General features: G+C 37.2%; 1 protein-coding gene across 2 annotated transcripts in view; it reads left to right on the forward strand.

Moving 5' to 3' along the window:
• The window catches only part of jarid2a (jumonji and AT-rich interaction domain containing 2a), a 96875-nt gene that overhangs the window by 41034 nt on the left and 35062 nt on the right, over positions 1–20779 (forward strand). For both annotated transcript variants that reach the window (XR_012391635.1, XM_001345849.9), the window contains exons 4-5: positions 6591–6760; positions 15197–15373. Coding sequence is in view for 1 of the 2 variants with exons in the window: in XM_001345849.9 (XP_001345885.4) it covers positions 6591–6760; positions 15197–15373 (347 nt within the window). In the remaining variant the exon portion in view is untranslated. The remainder of the gene's footprint in view (positions 1–6590; positions 6761–15196; positions 15374–20779) is intronic.

Consider the following 20779-nt stretch of genomic DNA (forward strand, 5'->3'; position numbering starts at 1 on the left):
TACACCTAACCCTAACCCTCACAGTAACTGTTGTGTTTTATTAATGTCTACACCTACCCCAACCATAAACCCAACCTCACAGTAACTGTTGTGTTTTATTAATGTCTACACCTACCCCAACCATAAACCCAACCTCACAGTAACTGTTGTGTTTTATTAATGTCTACACCTACCCCAACCATAAACCCAACCTCACAGTAACTGTTGTGTTTTATTAATGTCTACACCTACCCCAACCATAAACCCAACCTCACAGTAACTGTTGTGTTTTATTAATGTCTACACCTACCCCAACCATAAACCCAACCTCACAGTAACTGCTGTGTTTTTTTAATGTCTACACCTACCCCGACCATAAACCCAACCTCACAGTAACTGTTGTGTTTTATTAATGTCTACACCTACCCCAACCATAAACCCAACCTCACAGTAACTGTTGTGTTTTATTAATGTCTACACCTACCCCAACCATAAACCCAACCTCACAGTAACTGTTGTGTTTTAATAATGTCTAGACCTACCCCAACCATAAACCCAACCTCACAGTAACTGTTGTGTTTTATTAATGTCTACACCTACCCCAACCATAAACCCAACCTCACAGTAACTGCTGTGTTTTTTTAATGTCTACACCTACCCCGACCATAAACCCAACCTCACAGTAACTGTTGTGTTTTTTTAATGTCTACACCTACCCCGACCATAAACCCAACCTCACAGTAACTGTTGTGTTTTTTTAATGTCTACACCTACCCCGACCATAAACCCAACCTCACAGTAACTGTTGTGTTTTTTTAATGTCTAGACCTACCCCGACCATAAACCCAACCTCACAGTAACTGTTGTGTTTAATTAATGTCTACAACTAACCCTAACCCTAAACCCAACCTCACAGTAACTGTTGTGTTTAATTAATATCTACACCTAACCCTAACCCTCACAGTAACTGTTGTGTTTTATTAATGTCTACACCTACCCCGAACCATAAACCCAACCTCACAGTAACTGTTGTGTTTAATTAATATCTACACCTAACCCTAACCCTAACCCTCACAGTAACTGTTGTGTTTTATTAATGTCTACACCTACCCCGAACCATAAACCCAACCTCACAGTAACTGTTGTGTTTAATTAATGTCTACACCTACCCCGACCATAAACCCAACCTCACAGTAACTGTTGTGTTTTATTAATGTCTACACCTACCCCAACCCTAAACCCAACCTCACAGTAACCTGATGTGTTTTAATAATGTCTACTTCACCCAAACCACCTAAACCCAGCCCATCTATGGCGTAAACCCCTCCCACTTGGAGGTAATCCAACCTACTTGCAGTGTAATCTCTCCCACATCTCTGGGCTGCAGTGATACCTACTTGAAATAAACTGAATTTATTTTTCAATTTCAAGTGCTTTCTTCTCATGGATTCTAAAGTCTTCTGAAAATACAGTAATGCAGTCTCTTTGAATAAAATTCATTCCTTCATTCATTTTTCTTCGGGTTAGTCCCTTGTTTATCTGGGGTTGCCACAGCGGAATGAACCACCAACTATTCCATCATATGTGTTTCACATCAGGGGTCCGTTCTTCGTACGTGGATTACTCAGTTAGCTGGATTTGGATATTGACAATTTGGCACGATCCAGGATTGTTTCGTTCTTCAAAGCTGATCCGAGAGTTGTTGTCATAGCAACAGTTCTGCTAGCTCAAACCTGATCGGGAGCAGGTTCAATTCATATAAACAGGATTAGCTCGGCTTAGTTCAAGCAAAGATAATACAGAAAGTATGTTCCCAATTCTGATATTTTCTTACAGTAGTTATACACTTGGGAAAATGGTACATATTTTAACCATATATATAAAGTTTTAGTCATTAATAAAATAAATTAAGTTATACATATTAATCAAACGTATGCAATCTGCACCCTCGAAATGAAAGTACAAAGACTGCCACCTGGTGGTGCAAATAGAAAACTTATTGATATGAACTTTTTAGATCGCTTTAGTACAAATTGTGTATAATAGAAATGCACAATATGTGACTTTTTTTAAAAGCAATAATACATTTATGCAGTCATAAACATGTTTTGACAGTTAATATGCCAGTGATTTGATGCTTCACAAAAGTTGCAGACACCTTTACCAATATGAAAAGGTTTTTGTAAACAACCAGTTATTCTTTACACAGATTAAAAAAACGGCTACTATAATAAAGAAAATCTTTTCTAAATGTAGAACTAAATACATTGATTTGCATTGAAATACATGATGAATACTCTTGACACATGAAAGTGTAAAGCCTGCAGCTCACAACAAATGTGGAAGGTTATTGCGTGTCATATTTAACAAGCCGTTTACTGCTAATTTGATGTAATTTTGCTCACATGGATAATTGAATATTAATCAGATGATGTCATTACGCTGCTGTGCCGTCAGCCAATCGTTGCATTGCTGATCATGATTTCGAGGATCGATAGATCTGTCCTTCACAACACACGCAGCAATCTCAGATCAGTTTATCCAGACATTCTTATCTGATTTGCGAACTTGTTTGAAGAACCAAATTAGCGAGATCCAGGATCTGCCAAATAATCTTAGATCCTTTAAGCGAGGTACGAAGAACGGACCCCAGGTGCCCTTCCAGCTGCAACCTAGTTTTGGGAGACACCCATACACACTCATTCTCACACACACACACACACACACACACACACACACACACACACACACACACACACACACACACACACACTACAGGCAATTTTAGTGGATCCAATTCACCTTTAGTGCAAGTCTTTAGACTATGAGGGAAACCAGAGCAACTGGAGGAAACCTACACAAACATGCAAACTCGTACCAGCGACCTTCTTATTGTGAGGAAACAGTCCTAACCACCAAGCCACTGTGCCACCCCTTTAATTCAAATTGACACTTAAATTTACCTAATAATTTCTTCTTTCTACTAACCAAAATGTACAGAAAGTTGTAGAATTGGATATTTTTTTAAAGGTGTGATTCAGATCACTCTGCCTCTTTTGTTTTGTTTTTTGTTGGATTCCCAAAACTCTTTACTTAAGTGCTAAAATAAAACTGAATAAAACACGAGGCTTCAAATGAAAGGTAAAATTATTTAAAAATATGGAGGGCCCGGCATGTTACTTACGATAATTCTTCTAAAATGACAGCGATTCATTCCTTCACAGGCACAAATTAGCATAATGTAATTTACTTGATATATTTGTCCTTCTGCCTGCAAACTTAAACTCAAATGTGGTTTCATGCTGTGTTTTAAAAATGGGCTTCAGATAAATGTTTCCGTCTCTTTTATGGATTATAAAAATAGTTTGTATACTAGTTTTCAGCCTCAATAAAACATTCACTATTAAAATTAAATTAAAGTGTCAACTTGAATCAAGGGATGTCACGGTGGCGCAGTGGGTAGCATGATTGTTTCACAGCAAGAAAGTCACTGGTTCGAGCCCCGGCTGGGTCAGTTGGCATTTCTGAGTTGAGTTGGCATGTTGTCCCTGTGTTTGTGTGGGTTTCCTCTGGGTGCTCATGTTTCCCCCACAGTGTTTCCCAATGTTGGGCTGCAGCTGGAAGGGCATCCGCGGTGTAAAACATATGCTGGATAAGTTGGCAGTTCATTCCGCTGTGGCAACCTCTGATTAATACAGGGATTAAGCTAAAAAGAAAATTATTGAATGAATTTGAATCAAAGGGACATATCAAAATTGCATAAAAAAGAAAAGAAAACCAAACCTCTCAATTTCTATGATTATTTTTTCTCATCTTCAACTCCAGTTAAAGTCAATTTTATTGTCATTCCAAGATGACAATTGTCATTGTTAAGAGCTTTAGGCCGTACTCAGGGCCTACTCACACTATGCCATCCGTACCGTGCCCAGGCCCGTTTCCCGGATCGTTTGAGAAGTGTGAGTGCGCTGAATCGCGCTCAAGCACGGTTCACTTGGCCGGCCCTGGCCCGGTTGGAAGAGGTGTGCCTGAGCGCGGTACACTTGGGCTTTGGCGCGGTACGCTTGTGTGTGAGTGCAAAACGCGCCAAAGCCCAAAACCGAAAGCGAGACGTGACTTTTAAGGGACTGTTTGATATGGATTTATTAATCATTCTTACTGTTCAGTGAACGCAAACTGCCGTAGTTTATTAAAGACGCAAACTCCTCACAGCATGACAGCTGCGCGCCTTCAGCAGACCACCTCATTCCTGCAGCACGAGGGCTTTATGATTGTTTATGAGCGCCAAAAGTGGCGGATGACTGCGTGTCCCCGCATCCCTAAGGACTGTTTGGCGAAATATTTGACGGCATATCAAACGACTGAAACGATATAACTAGAGAAATCTCCACTGTGCTACTGAGTGAGAGCGTATGGCAAGCCGTTTTAGCATTTAAACCTTGTTCTGACTATCCATAAATATATTTAGAGATATCTCTAATTATATTTTGACTAGTCATAATTATAATTAGACTAGTCAGAATGACAATTAGACATATCTGCAATTACAATTGTACTAGTACGAAATCGGATTGGAGATATCTGCAAATATATTATGCCGGCCAAGTGAACCGTGCTTGAGCGCGATTCAGCGCACTCACACTTCTCAAACGATCCGGGAAACGGGCCTGGGCACGGTACGGATGGCATAGTGTGAGTAGGCCCTTATCGTCATTCCAATACATGTGTGGACATACTGTATAACTAAATGTTGTCTCGCAGGACCACAGTGCTACAAAATACATAATCATATATATGAACATAACACTGGACGTAAGAGCCATTTTAAACCTATACATAAGTAACACACTGGAGCATCAATCTAACTATAATAATTACTAACAATACATATACTAGGGCTGCACGATATTTGGAAAAATCTGACATTGCGATATTTTGATTTTCTGCTATATACATTGCATAATTCAATTCAATTCCTGTTTATTTTTACAACTCTTTTACAATGTATATTGTGTCAAAACAGCTTAACATAAGGTATGTTTCCATCCACCTACTTTATGCGCATTTTGCAAACGCGCATTAAAAAAACAGTTGATAGAAATGCCATGATGCTTATAAATTTTGAAAATGCGCATAAAAAACTTATGCGCCTAGCTGGGTAGGATAAACTTTTTATTCGATAAGAAAAGATGCGCATAAACTGCGATGGACACTTTTACCGCACAAACTCCAGCATGCGCATTAATAAAAAAGGTCATAAAAAAGGTCATGTGATTTTGTTAAAAGAGATCATGTGATGCTTAAAATGTGTGTGAATGGATAAAACGTCAGGCTGAGCACATTATAAAACATCTGAAATGTTGTTTTGGTCATTATAAAACGCCTTACCATTTCAGTATTAATGTTATTATATTATTAATGACCTCCAGAATCAAGAGCGCCTTAGCTCCGCGTCTGACACCCTCAAACGCCACTGCGCGCTCACTGCTTATCAGGATTGTCTTCTGAGGCGCATTCATTTAGAAACGATTGATGCAGCTTCTCCTACTGCAGCAAATGCAGTTTTTACTGTTGATATTTGGTGCCAGTTAATCAGGAAGTGATGATTTTGTTCGCTTTGACTCGTTGGATGGAAACGATGCTTTAGAAGTTCTAGTAGATTGAAACTGTGTCAGTCTAGTTTTCAGAGTTGAAGTTCAGTTTAGTGCAGTTCAGTGTGGTTTATATTTCACTGCTGAAAGTCCAAACACTGAAGAGCAAATCCATCGATGCGCAGCTCCACAAGTCCCAAACCAAGCAAGTCAGTGGCAACAGTGTCGAGGAACAAAACTTCACCAATTGGCGAAAGTGAAAGAAAAAATATAAATATAATTCCACTATATGAATTGAATAGCTCTATTTGAAACGATTTCATTAATTTAGGTCGACTGGGGTGATCAAGTATTTTTCTATGCAACGTATCTGCATAAATTATAAGCAAAACCAAATAAACGATGACTGCTTTATTGTTTTCTGGGGTGTCTAACAGTATTCATGTACAGAACTTGAACATCAAATGTAAAATAACATGGTCCTCATTGCATAAACAATTTAAAATAATATTTTCTTTATCTTTTAATCTTTAATATATAATGTAATCCTGTGATGTGACTTTTGCGGATGCACACATTGCAGTATCGATGCTCAAACAATATATTGTGCTGTCCTAACCTATACTTTAAATGAATACTTCAACTATAGACATAACCTAAGACAGACAACTCAAGTATTTTTGCTTAAGACAAAACAATATTGAGCAAGATATAGTGCAAAAGAGGTAGTTTAAGGTTGAAGAAAACAAGTAGTCAAACATGATTTGTAGTAAATTCACTGGTAAACATTGTTTTTATTATTTAGTGCTTTGTTCAAAACAGAGAAATCTTTTAGTGTGACATAGACAAAAGCAAAGTTCGATTCGCATTTACTGAAGCAGATTTGAAAAGAACAACCGATAAATGCCTTTAAACTTGCTCAATAAAAGAAGAATGACAGATTGATGCGTAAATAATGACGCCATTTTCATTTCTAGCAGAACTAATCCTCTGATTTCCCTAATTCCCTGTTCCTCGCACCAGGCCAAGACTGCAGGCTCAGAGGAAGTTTGCTCAGTCTCATCCGTGCTCACCAAACGCCACCCCGCTGAAGGTGCTGGACGCCCTGAGCCCGACCCCTGCCGCCCTGCTCAACCATCTCACACGACGCAAACCCAAAACGGAAGACTTCCTCACCTTCCTCTGTCTGAGAGGTGGGTCTTTATCTTTTCACTCCCTCCACTCTCCAAATGTTTACAGATTTCAGAATTCATCTCTCGCATGGGAGTCTTGGTTATTGCTGGCAAATGTTTAGGTGACTCTCTGGTGTGTGCTGCTGTTATTTACTGTGTTTGTGCCTTGGACGAGCTCCCGGCGTACATTTTCAGTTCGTTTTGAACTCTTCAAGAGAGAAAGTCAAGTTTATAGTGGTAAGGAAGAACTGCAGCTTATGAGAGATAAAGTCTGGTTTATGTTGTGTTTTTAATATTCATGAGTGAAACTTTGGTCCAGTGAGGTTTAATTGTGGGGGTTGTGTACTAATTTAATTTAGATTTTGCTCCGTCTATGTAGATTGCTTGTTTTGAGCTTGTTTGGTGTCTACATTAGGAATGATTTAAGTAATATTTCAGAGGTGGCACATGGATGAATTTATGAAAAATTAGAAATTACAAGTGCAACAATTCATTATTAAACTATTCTCATGGTAATTTGTTACCAGTGCTTGAAGTTGTAAAAAACAAACAAGAGCCTGTTCTCTCGTGCATTGGCTTGCATATGCAAATCTCTGTCACGTTTGAAATATTATCTACAACAACAAAAAAAAACCTTGATTGCTGCTCAAACATACAATTATTTACTAAACCAGGGCTCTTTGCCTACATTTCTTAGTTTGATAATTTGTGAAAATTAATGTAAGAAAAAATTTAGTGGCACAATCTGATCAATGAAAGATATATTCACTTCAAATATATTATTCACTTTCCAAATTTTTCTATGCCCCAAACTTTAGAAATAATAATAACAATATGTTTGTAAAATGTTTCAGCATACCAAAAAGGTTTTAGCATGGTTTGTGTTTATACAAGTGAGACTAGTGTGGTGCTAATCGACAAGAGAAGGCACCAATAACGGTCCATACACCATACTAATCAAGCAATACAACTGTTTATTGCTGGTACACACAGCTGATATCAATTATCACAATAATAGTCAATAATCATGAATCGTAATCGTGAATATCATTAATCGAAATACAACAAAATTACATAAAAGGCATATAAAATGCGAAATGAAGATGAGTAATAAGGATTACATGAATAAAAAGACAGATAATGAAACCCCAAGCTATTTGATATAAGTATATGCAACCTCAGAGGTGTGCCATCATTTTCCTCTTCAAAGACTGGGAAGCCCATTGCAGTCACATTAGAAAGCCAACACATGTGTCCGAGAATGCCGGGTGATGTGCACTTATCCCACAGCTGGGTTTCCAATGTTTCAGCAGGAAACCCTCACCTTTAAAGTCAAAATGTGGGTGCTGGCCAAAGGTCAGCCTATTAGGTAAGACAGAAGAGTGAATTGATTAGGCTTACCTTCTCTCTCAGCTACTGTAGGTGCACATTAATTCTGATTGCAAAGCACAAATTTGAGGTTTGTAGTGTCAGCATGATAGTCAATATTCTACCTACTGAAATTTGGGGAAAGTTAACCTTAAGGTCAAGATCAACCCTTCTCTGGTCATTTGGTCATGCTTGAGGGTCAATATTTTACCTCCTGATATTTGGAGAAAGGTGTAAAAATAACCTTAAGGTCATGAGAAACTTCTCTGTTTATTTGGTTGTTTGTTGAGCGCAACAGGAGAAAAAAATAAAAAATAAAAAAAACATTTCTTACATCCATTAAGGATTAATATTTACTTTCTTAATTTGCTTTCTCTGAGCGTTTTTCTTATGTGGATAAAAATTGGTAAACAATTTGTGAACACGTGATTATTTCAGAAATAATATAGTCTTGTTCAAAGTTTTTTTGTTGTTGTTGGGACTAAACTGTTTTTATAGTAGTTTCTACCAAAAAAAAGTAATTTTTAATAATACCCTTTTATTTAGTGGAAAACACAGTGATTTAAATTAGAGAACAGCAACGATTTCAGCACAAAGAATGATTACTACTACTAAAGTTTCTATAGATTGACTGAAGCAGTCAGAAATGAGCAGGATGTGTTCAGGCCATTTCTTTAAATGAACACATTAAACAAGCTTTTATCACTAAAGTATAGGGTTGCCAAGTCTGAAAGTTTTTTTCACGGAACTAAGTTACTTTTAACCACTTGCCGTGGGTTGTTTTTTGTCTTACAGGTTAAAGGTTTAAAATACTTCATTATTTATTTTTGTAGGATTGCGTTGAAAATATTGTGCTCTAACAAATCTATATTCTGTCAATGATAAAAAACAAACCGTTCCAGGATGATGAAACCAAGTAAACACTTTTGTGGGGTGCAGGGTCTCTAGTCAAGTGTGTGCAGTCGCATCCATTAGTTTTTAACTGGATGGCACTTGGCATTCACATGAGACACACACGAGACATTAGGATGATTTTTTTATGATAACAGAATCTTTTAAATTACTAATATGCAGGTTTTTTTTTCCAAAAGTGATAAAAAACACATTTTACACAACACACTGCTCATCAAAGGTTAGTCTGCCCTATTGATTTTTTTTTTGGTTGAATTCAGTCCAAGATAGCTTAAAATTCAAGACGTTGTATGCTGAGACAGATCTTTATTCTGTTCAGCTCTGAAGCGGTGAGTAATTCCCGCTACAGTGTTGAATCACTTGCTCGCTGACATCCTCTGCATTATTATGGCTTCTCACACTTTCTCACACTTCTTTCATGGTATTAAAAGGATTTGGGGACTTAAAACAATCAGTGACATTATAAAACAAATTTAAATTATCAACTTGCCATAACTGAAAGGGTCTGCATGCCTTTAGCCTTCATCTGGACAACCTGCTGTCTGAGGAAACCTGCTGTTTCAGCCACTTTAAAATGACTCACAATTCTTCAAAGTCTGATATTTTATCAGCCAGTTAAATTGAGTTTGTCAGATGAGTAAGGATTTTACCAACAGGTTACAGATGAACACCAGTTACTATAGGAATCTAAGGTATAGAAGTATATTTAACTTGTGAAAATGCTTAAATACTGCTCTATTTTTGCTGTTAGAGCTGCCTTTCAAATAGTCCTAAGCAGTGACCTATACATTTAGAAAATCCCAGGTTGTTTTCTAGTCAATATCTTTGTCCCGATTCAATTGATTTCACCAGAAGGCTGATTCATTCAGGAATGATGTGAGTGGGCCCATCCAAATACTCACACTTGTGGTCTTTACACTTGACCACACTTGACCACTATTCCACTTACACTTTTGATGTACTTTTTGACTTTTGGGAGCAGAACTCCTGTAATTAAATAGAAATTTGTGCATATAAACAGCGATAATACCACCACAGTCTGCGTTGGTGACAGCTAAAATATATAAATTCTGCTTCAGTCCTTCGTCATATTTTCCTCCTCATCTTTTCTGGCAGAGCAGACCTGGAAGAAGATACAAATTAAGTTAACGTCAAACTTTCACTTATTCTCTCTCCCCAAATTCCTTCTCGCATTTCCCTGGCTCTTTTGAACAGGTTAACTTTCTCCATCTCTCGTCTTACTCTCACCCACGGCTGTGTAAAGACAGGGAACAGACTGATTGGATTTGCCATGGACTCTTGGCTGAGGGCAAAGTGGGTTAATGGATTTTCAAACATAAAGAATGTAAATGAGAACATCTCTTCCCCGTCTCTATCCGTCCCGCTCATCATATCAAACCCTTTCTCGTTATTGGGTTAGAACCGAGTGCACACGTAAATGTTAGAGTGCGGATGAGTTTATGGATTTTTCAAATATAAGCAGAGCTTGTAGTGTCGCATAAGTCAAGGCTGATGTGCAGGATGTCATAAGCTGTAATTCAGACGCAGTAGTGGCTGCTGTTTCTCATTCACCAGATGCTGAGGTGTCACTCATCAGTGGCCACTCAACACTTTTATTTCTTTCATTTTATTTTGGGGTCTGCTCCTAAAAGCTTTTTCTTCTGTATTTTTATTACATTTATTTTAACAATATTTGAACTTTCTATTCATGAAAAAAATTTAATGAATTGTAAAAAAAAATATTTTTATTTCAATAATCATTTCAAATATTTACCAAATCAATATTTTAGAATGATATCTGAAAGATGCCATGACACAGAATACTGAAATAATGGCTGTTGGAAATACAACAATAAATTGCATTTGAAAATCTCTAAAAAAAATAAAGCCTTATTTTTCATTTGTAATAATATTTCACAGTATTATTTTTTCGTAACCACATTCTTCCAGCTTTGATGAGCACAAGAGTTGTTGTTTTTTTCTTGACAGAATAAAATATTTTAGCAGCCCTAAAACTTTTAGGATGTACTCACACTAGGCTATCAGAACCATGCCCGGGTGCATTTCCTGGTTAGTTTGACAAGTGTGTTTGCTCCATATCGAGTTCAGGCAGGGTTCAGTTGGCCAGTCTTGGCCTGGTTGGAAGAGGTTTACCAGAGCGTGGTTTAGTTGGGCTTTGGCGAGGTACGCTTGAACTTTGAATGCAAAGCATGCCTGAACGCAAAACTGAAGACGCGACGTCACTTTTAAGGAACTGATCCATATGGATTTACTAATCATTCTTACTTTTCAATGAAGGCAAACTGTCATAGTTTATTAAAGATACAACCCCCCCACCCCCCGCTGCACAAAAGCTGATACCATCAGAAAACCTCCAAATACGTGCAGCACGATGATTTTTATGCACATCTATGAGCGTCGAAAGTGGTGAATCTGTTCAACAAAAGACTTGACTGTGTGTCTCTGCATCACAAACGACTTAAAGTAATACAAAACAACATAATTAAAGCAATGTCTACTATACTTAGCGAGAGCATTTCTATTAATATAACATAACATAACATAACATAACATAACATAACATAACATAACATAACATAACATAACATAACATAATATAATATAATATAATATAATATGTTATAATATAATATAGGGGCGAGGCAGTGGCGCAGTAGGTAGCGCTGTCGCCTCACAGCAAGAAGGTCACTGGTTCGAATCTCGGCTCAGTTGGCATTTCTGTGTGGAGTTTGCTGTCTATTGTTCTCCCTGCCTTCGCGTGGGTTTCCTCCGGGTGCTCCGGTTTCCCCCACAGTCCAAAAACATGCGGTGCTGGAGAATTGGGTAGGCTAAATTGTCCGCAGTGTATGAGTGTGTGTGAATGTGTGTGTGTGGATGTTTCCCAGAGATGTGTTGCGGCTGGAAGGGCATCCGCTGCATAAAAACTTGCTGGATAAGTTGGCGGTTCATTCCGCTGTGGCGACCCCGGATTAATAAAGGGACAAAGCCAACAAGAAAATTAATGAATATAATATAATATAATATAATATAATATAATATAATATAATAAAGTATAATATAATAAAATATAATATAATATAATATAATATAATATAATATAATATAACCGGTAACTCCTCATATCCAAGTCTATTACGAATAATGTCTCTCTTCTTTCTCCTGGTCTCTCTCTCTCTCTCTCTCCATTTTATTCTCTATCAACCAAGAGTGACAGATATAAAAACAGATTTGGGTTCAAAACAATCCTGAAGCAAAGTCACACTTCGCTTCGAGGAAAAACTTAAATCAGAGGACATCATGAGCAAATAACAGAATACAAGGACTAAACACAGACCTCTCGCCAGATTATATCCATCATGATAATTAATGAGAGTGACACTTGAATACTTACATCAGCTGCATTGCTACAGAACAGTAGATGAGAATCACGTTCATTAATATTCACTCTTAAAAACCCCTGGCATTATCAGAGAGGAATCGAAGAATCGTTCGGTTTCCTCTTGAGATCTGAACAATAGCGGGTCGCTCAAAGCCCCCGGGAGCCCTTATTAAAGCCCTTGATCATGGAGGACTGGCCTAAAAAGCCTTTCTCCATAATCTGGGGGCCCAGAGATCCTTTCTTTCGCCGTTTCAGCTCCGCTCTCATTTCACCTGGAAATTGCAGCCCATCATTCATAACCAGTCACTAATAAGGCTTCGCATAGTTCATTTCCATTGATCTCAAACAACAGCAGATCGGATCAGGATGTGGTATAAATGTAACGCTCTATTAGTTACTTTGTTTGGAGAATTCAAAAAGATTGATTCAAAAACAGACAGGCCGCTTCTCCTGTCTATTTCAGCAGTCTTCCCCACCCCCTCCTCCAAACACTCACACACACACAATCACATGCTGCAGCACATGCAAACGCTACAGACCCAGTGACTCGGGTGCAGATAAATGGCTGTTGAGGGAATGTGGAATAAAGCTGAACAGGCTCTCCATTGTGAGCGCTGAACCCTTCAGTGAGGATCAGGAACACATGAGATGAGCTCTGGACTGGGCTCGCCATCACATTAACAGCTCTCTCTGTCTCTCTCTCATGCACATGGTCAGGTTAAACAGAGATTTGCACACTCTACAAATGCTCACAGCTGAGTTTTCAGATGCGATCTTCTCATTTTTGTGATCTCAGAGACAATGTCTGCGCAGAATCTTAGGGTGTGTTTAGATTTGTTAGGTTCGGTTTAAAGGGTTAGTTCACCCAAAACATTTAATGCTGTTTTTACAGGGACAGCACACCCAAAACTGAACATTCTGTCATCATTCACTTGTCTCAAACCAGTTTGAGTTTCTTTCTTCTGTTAAACACAGAAGAAGATATTTTGAAAAAGGTTGGAAACCTGTAGCCATTGACTTCCATAGTCAATTTTTTCTCACTATGGCAGTCTATAGTAACTGTTTTTTTAATAACTTATTTTGTGTTTAACAGAAAAAAATAATCTAATAAATGTTTAATACCACCCAAGGTTGAGTAAATAGTGAGATCTCTCCAGAGATGTTCAATAGGATTTAGGTTTGGGCTCTGGCTAGGCCACTGAAGCACATAAACCGAGTAGTTGTAGAGCCACTCCATTAATATTTTGGCGGTGTGCTTTGGGTCATTGTCCTGCTGGAAGATGAACCGTCGCCCCAGTATGAGGTCAGGAGCAATCTGAAGCAGGTTTTCATTCAGGATGTCTCTGTACATTGCTGCATTCACCTTTCCCTTTATCATGACTAGTCTTCCAGTTCCTGCTGCTGAAAAACATACTCACAGCATGATGCTGCCACCACCATGCTTTACTGTAGGGATGGTATTTGCCTGGTGATGATTGATGACTGGTTTTCTCCATTACGTGTTTTCAAATTCCATGCGTGGAGTGGCTTCAGTCTGGCCTGGCCTCTACCATACAGGCCTGATTAGTGGATTGCTGCACAGATGATTGTTCTTTTGTAAGGGTCTTCTCTCCCCACAGAAGAACGCTGGACCTCAGACAGAGTGACCATCAGGGTTATTAATCACCTTCCTGACTAAGGCCCTTCTTCCCTGATCATTCAGCTTAGATGACCGGCCAGCTTTAGGAAGAGTCCTGGTGGTTCCAAACATCTTCCACTTACGGATGGAGGCCACTGTGCTTATTAGAACTTTCAGAGCAGCAGAAATTTTTCTATAACATTCTCCAGTCTTGTGCCTAGAGACAATCTTGTCTATCAAATCAAGTCCAATCAACTGAATTTACCACATGTGAACTTCAGTTAAGCTGCTGAAACATCTCAAGAGTGATTAGTAGAAACAGAATATTACGTAAGCTCAATTTAGAGCTTCACGGCAATGTGTACATGTGATTTTTCAGTTTTTTTTTTAATTTTAATAAATTTGCTACTGTCATTATGGGATGTTGTGTGTAGAATTTGATGAAATTAATTAATTTAATTTTGGAATAAGACTATAACAAAAAAATGTGGAAAAAGTGAAGCGCTATGAATACTTTATGGACTTACTTTATACTGTGGCAATATCTAGAATATAAAAGAACAACATTTATTTACTGGAGATTTCTTGTAGGAATTGAGTTTTATTTGTAGACTCTTTCAATCAGTGACTGTTCTTGTTGATTCAAAACATCTTTAAAAACAACTTTAGGACAGTTCACCCAAAAATGAAAATTCTCATCATATACTCACCCTTTACATGTTTCAAACTTTTATGAGTTTCTTACTTCTGTTGAACACAAAAGAAGATATTTATAAAAATGTAGGAAACCTGTAACCATTGACCATGTACCATTCCGTATTTATTTTTTCCACTATAGAAGTCAATAGTTTTCAGCAAAATATCTTCTTGTGTGTTCAACAGAAGAAATAAACTCATAAAGGTTTGGAACTACTTGACGGAGAGTAAATAGTGAGTGAATTATCATTTTTTGAATGTACTATCCCATTCTCCTCAGCTGAACTGTAGTGTATGAATTTACATTCTTCGAAAATAAAATATCGGCTCATTTCAAACCAACATATATGAAGACTAAATCATATCAAAATCTGATTTACTCACCACTGTGTTTCACACTCTTCTCTCTCTCTCTGCATGACACTTGTTCACTCTGCCTTTACCCCGTTTCTCATTGGCTCAGGCTCTTCTGCGCTGCCCAGCAACATGACATACTTTGGTAGCGCTAAAGATGATGAAGATGTGGATGAGGAAGAGGATGAGGAAGAGGAAGAAGAAAGTGCCAGCCACGCCCCTGCTTCCTGCCAGTCCACTCCACGCAAGAGCAAAGGACCCAACAAATGCATCGCCAACGGTCATGGTACTTCACCACACCAGCAGAATATTTACAAACATGCACAATTACTCTTACAAACTGATCTAGCTTTGCATTTTATTATCCATTTACCCTTAAAATAGCCCTTTACAATCAATTTTAATATGTAGTGTGTGTAGTAGTGTATTATTGCGCTGCCAGTAGCAGACAGGCTGGACATTTGGTTCCATTTAAGGCCTCCGGTGAGGTGAGTTATGATCCTGCCTTTTTCCACACCATACAGTTAATGAGTCGTGACTATATACAGCCTTCACTGTCAGATACATTTGTGCTGCACCGTCCATATAACACAAGGCATTCATTGTGGGCTCACATCCAAAAGTTGCAGTGTGGCTGTCAATAGATTAGAGTTTTAAAAAATGGATTAATCACTCTACTATCTTAAAAATAGGCATATATCATTTATCTTGTTCAACATATTTATTATTTCAACATTTGCTGCATCCATTAAAGTAAACGCTGATATTAAAAAAACTCACAGAATTGTATTTCATGTGAGTATTTCCAAAAATGGACACTTACTCTAGATTAGAGATGCCCAAAGTAGGGCCCGCAGACCAAAGTTGGCCCATTGTAACCTTTGATTTGGCCCACCATCCCATCTGAGAGGAGAGAAATGGTATTTTCACACTTGGTTCTATTGCCTAGACCAAACCCAAGTTCGATTGTCCTCCCTTGCCACTTTCTCGGTTGGTTTGTGTTCACACTGTCTTTTTTCCTTCTGAACCTCGGTACGCTTGCGTCATTGAGCTGCTGTTGCTAGGTGACGGCCACAAAAGCAAAGCACCAAAATGGAAAGGCGTCCACATTTCGCACATCGCGGTCGTTCTGCTTTTATTGAATCTTTTGCTCTTGGACAAACAAAAAGCGACTCGTATATGTCTGCTGCAAAGAAATTTAAAACGTTCAGAACATCACACGTCTGTCAACATCTCTCTGCAGAAGTTGTTTTTGGAGGAGACAGGTAGACATTATCACTGTGTTTGCCCTGGCTCAGTCCCGATTGTCACCAAGGTACATTAACGTATGTGATGAACATTATGAAAACAGTAGTTTGTTGTACAGTTGGCGGTTCACTTCGGTTATTTGGTGCGGTTGCATTTATACCAGAAGTAAACCTGAGTTCACGCAAACTGTACCCTAGACCCCCTTTTTCAGGCGGACTCGGGTATGGTTTATGGGTGAGCACCCGAGTTCAGAAGACACGTTCTTATTAGCTAAACGTACTTAACTCTGACGTCAAACAAACTCGGGTGCGGACCAGTGTGAAAGCACCCTAAGATTGATGGAAAGGGTTGGGGCGATTGCCTTTAACAACATCATTTCTAATTTGACGTAACCTTTTTAGCTACAAAAAAGCAAACTGAAATGTTTCAAGTAAATTTGGTAAATAATCTGCTTTTTTCAATACTGTTACACATAAAGGACTTTGCAGAGGACATCAGTAAGCAAATCAAGGCAAAAACTTGTGTAATTCTGTTATAAATTAGATAGTTTTGTTTTTACTGTAATAGGTTCATTATTAAATGGTTATTAAATTATTAGTGTACGAGTGTGTGAATGCGAGAGTGTATGGGTGTTTCCCAGTATTAGGCTGCGGCTGGAAGGGCATCCTCTGCATAAAACATATGCTGGATAAGTTGGCAGTTTATTCCGCTGTGGCGACCCCTGATAAATAAGGCACTAAGCCGAAGGAAAATTATTTGAAGCATGAATTGTGATTTGAAATGACATGATATTATTACACATTTGATAATAAATAATAACAACATTTGAAAGTTAGTGTGTAAATAAAGAAAGAACTATTTATTTGGTTTTTTCTTTAATATTTGCTTACAAATAAATGTTTATGTTTGTTAAAAGATAGGTTGTTGTTATATTATAATAATGTGCTATATTACGGATTCATGTAATTATTTTAGCTTTATTTATCTGTATAATTAATATTTTTCACATTAAATATGCTGTGTCTGCTTATTAATGACTTCACTGATCACTGTGCTTGTTTTCCTCTTTCTCCTGAGATTCACATCCTAATTATAGAAAACAGATGAAAGCAGGCCAAGCTGAATTTAGCTGAGAATCCATTTAATAAAGTGCTGAATGCCACTTCGTCCTCGTCTTTTGCATTCTTGCCCCGTTTTTTTTCGACTCTGGATTTGTAACCGGACCCTGTTGCCCACTCAGCAAAATCTGCAGTGTAACCTGAAACACCAGTAACCCAACACACTCAGCACACGTCTGAGGGTCCACAAAACACACAGCCGGCACACACATCACTGGGGCTTCAGGTCACATTCAACCTCCAGGAGAAGCATGACATTAATTTCCAAAACTGGCAACAGCTTTCAGGCATTTTACATTTCTCTTAAATTCATGCCATCCTTGGCTCACAGAATCCAGTTTTGAAATATGTTTTTAGATACATTCAGGGTGAAGGAGAAAACTAAACACATTAAGCATAATAACAATCAATCATATTACTATAAATACATAATATAATCATAAAATACAAAGCAACAGTAGGAGGATTGCAATAAATATCCAGTAGATGTCAAAATTAAATTAATATTATTATTATTAAATTTCTTTTCTTTCCAGTTATTTTTGAAGTGATATTTAACAGAGTGAGGATATTCACTGCAAAAAAAATGCTTTTTTTTGTCTTGTTTCTAGTCCAAATATCTAAAAGTTCTTAAATCAAGAAGCATTTTCTAGACAAAAAAAAAAAAAAACATATTGTCTTGTTTTAAGAAATAATAGGCCAAAATTAAGTGAGTTTTTTCTTAAATCAAGCAAAATAATCTGCCAATGGGATAAGCTAAATAATCTTGTTTTTCGATTTGTGATAAAATTATTTAAGAAAAGCATTTTTGCAGTGTTTTTACAGTGTTTTTTTTTTCTTCTGGCTAAAGTCTTTTTTTTTTTTTTGGCTGGAATAAACAGTTTTAAGATCAAACTTATTATTAAAAATTTTTATTTTTTACGAAAATCCCTACAGATTGTCCACAGAAAAAAACATTTTTGTCCAATAACTTACCTGATTCTAATTTGTCTAGTTAATATAATAACCTAGTTAAGTTTTTCAATTGCACTTTAAGCCACATAGTATCTTAATAATAATAAATGTAATAAACTGTTAAAGGTCTGAAAAAACAAATTCCCACCCTAAAGGCACACTTGATATTTTTCAAAGAATTAAAGTTTTACAGAAGGGATATCAATTTTAAATAATTTGCAGGGTATCCACAGGGCCTTGGAAAGTCTTAAAATGTCTTAAATCTCAAAAACCAAATTTGAGGCCTTAAAATTTTTTTTAAATTGACTGAAATATTGTGTTGTGTCTTAAATCTTTTTAAAACAGGTTTTAGTTTACTTTTTGTTTATGTTTAGCTACCAAATCTGGCCAACACCCATACGAAATAAATAATAAAACTTTTATTAATTCTATTCATAATAATGGTTTAATTATTTTTCTTACAATAACATACTGTATGTTTATAAGTTATCCTAGGAAGCTGACCTGGCCGTCGAAAATGCTTCTACTCTGGGTGTCAGTTTGAAGCATGAATAGAATTAAATAAATTATTAAATTTTTTATTATTAAATTATTTTTATTGTATTCATAAATTTGTTCAACTATAAAATTAACTTAGATTGGATAAAATTTCATTCATAATGGTTTTAAAAAGTCTTAAAATTGCTGAAACCTGTAGAAACCCTGCTTTGTCATAAAAAGATGACACTTATGCACTGAAATGAGGTACACTTTAGGCATGGCGATATTCAGTAATACTATACAACATGATAATGAGTAATATTGATATTATGGGCACTTAAAAAAACATTAATAATACGTTTATTTAATATTGTGATGCTGTTGATTAACTTTTTGAGTAATATTGATAATAATGAAGAGCATAGTTGCTTGGCTACTTTATTATTGAGAATGGTCAGCAACATTGTATCTGTATCTCATTGCCCTAATTAGTTAGCCCCGTGTCTGACCTAATTGCCAATTGACAGCATCATTTCAATTTTCAATTCAGTCTGTACAGCCAAAGCTAAACCTAATCAGACTCATTCAACATGTCAGTTTATTACACAGTTTATGCACTATAGTTTCTAAAATGGTAATAAAATAGCACTAGAACTCAAGAGTTGAACTTTGTCAGAACAAATGATCAATGTCAGATATTCTGATTGAAGGATGCAGTATGTAATGGAGTACAGTCAAACAAAAATATTAATGACAATATTTACACAACTATCAATACTTTGTCAGGCCTCAATAACACACTCAAAAAAGCGATTAGTTACTCTACTTCAGAAAAGTGATTGACTTAAAAGCAACAATTTGATAAATCAGTAAATAAATCAGTAAACCCATTGACTTAACTTTTATAATCATGCAGATAGTTTGTTTAATAACTAAGGCAGTGGTCAACTAATCACTTTTTACAGCGCTGCCTGTAGTCTCCCGTGCTGCTGTCAATCACATTCTAGCGAAACATGCAGTGACTGTTCAGTTTCTGCAAAATTTGAGATATAATATTTCAGTTTATTCAGCTATACTCACGTACATACAAAAAGTATATAAAAAAATATATTTTAAAAAAGGATATTTAGTGTCTGAATTAATTTTGGATTGACTGTATGTGTGATATTGCGTTGAGAGGCAACTCTGTGTGCTCCGCAATGAAATAAGGAGTCATGTTGAGCATCCGTACATTACAGCGAAACTAGAGCCACGTCGTCTTACATACTGTACGAGACCACACGCTAAATATGACACTTTTATGTGCGCCGTTGGCCGAGCTCCAGACTGTTTGAGCGATAAGTTGGTCCCTCTAGAAGCGTTCATTTAGCAAAGTGACCCAAAGAGCATTTCAATACTTGTTTAGTGTTAACATTGGACTCTCTGTTCACCATCTGTTTAGTTAATGGAGGCTCAAAACTTCTAAATCTTTGCTGCTTTTGTCCAACTGCGATGTGGGTGGCTCTTGGGAAGAATGAAAATCTGTTAGACTACATTTTTCATGCGATATTAAGTTGTTCTTACAGTCAGAATCAAAACTTTAGGTCTTAAACAACACGGCTGTTTCTAAAAAAGTGGGCGCTTTTAGTGGCAATTGTGTTACTGTTTTGGTGATTTATTGATGTTAGTTTGAGGGCTATAAGCAGCTTTGCTGTTACAGTGTTTGAGCTTTAAAATCCCATAAATTCAGGCCTCTATGCAGACTCTGTTAGTAGCTTGGCAGTCTTCTTTTATAAGAGTAATTTACAAGTCAAGTGCACAGAAAGTGGAAAGCAGAGTGGTCAGAGACAGCAGGAGCATTCAGCTGAAAGCCTCAAAACTGGCCTCGTTTTCCACTACAGAACCAAATCACC

Source organism: Danio rerio, chromosome 16 (assembly GCF_049306965.1).
Source record: "Danio rerio strain Tuebingen ecotype United States chromosome 16, GRCz12tu, whole genome shotgun sequence".
NCBI classification, from domain to species: domain Eukaryota; kingdom Metazoa; phylum Chordata; class Actinopteri; order Cypriniformes; family Danionidae; genus Danio; species Danio rerio.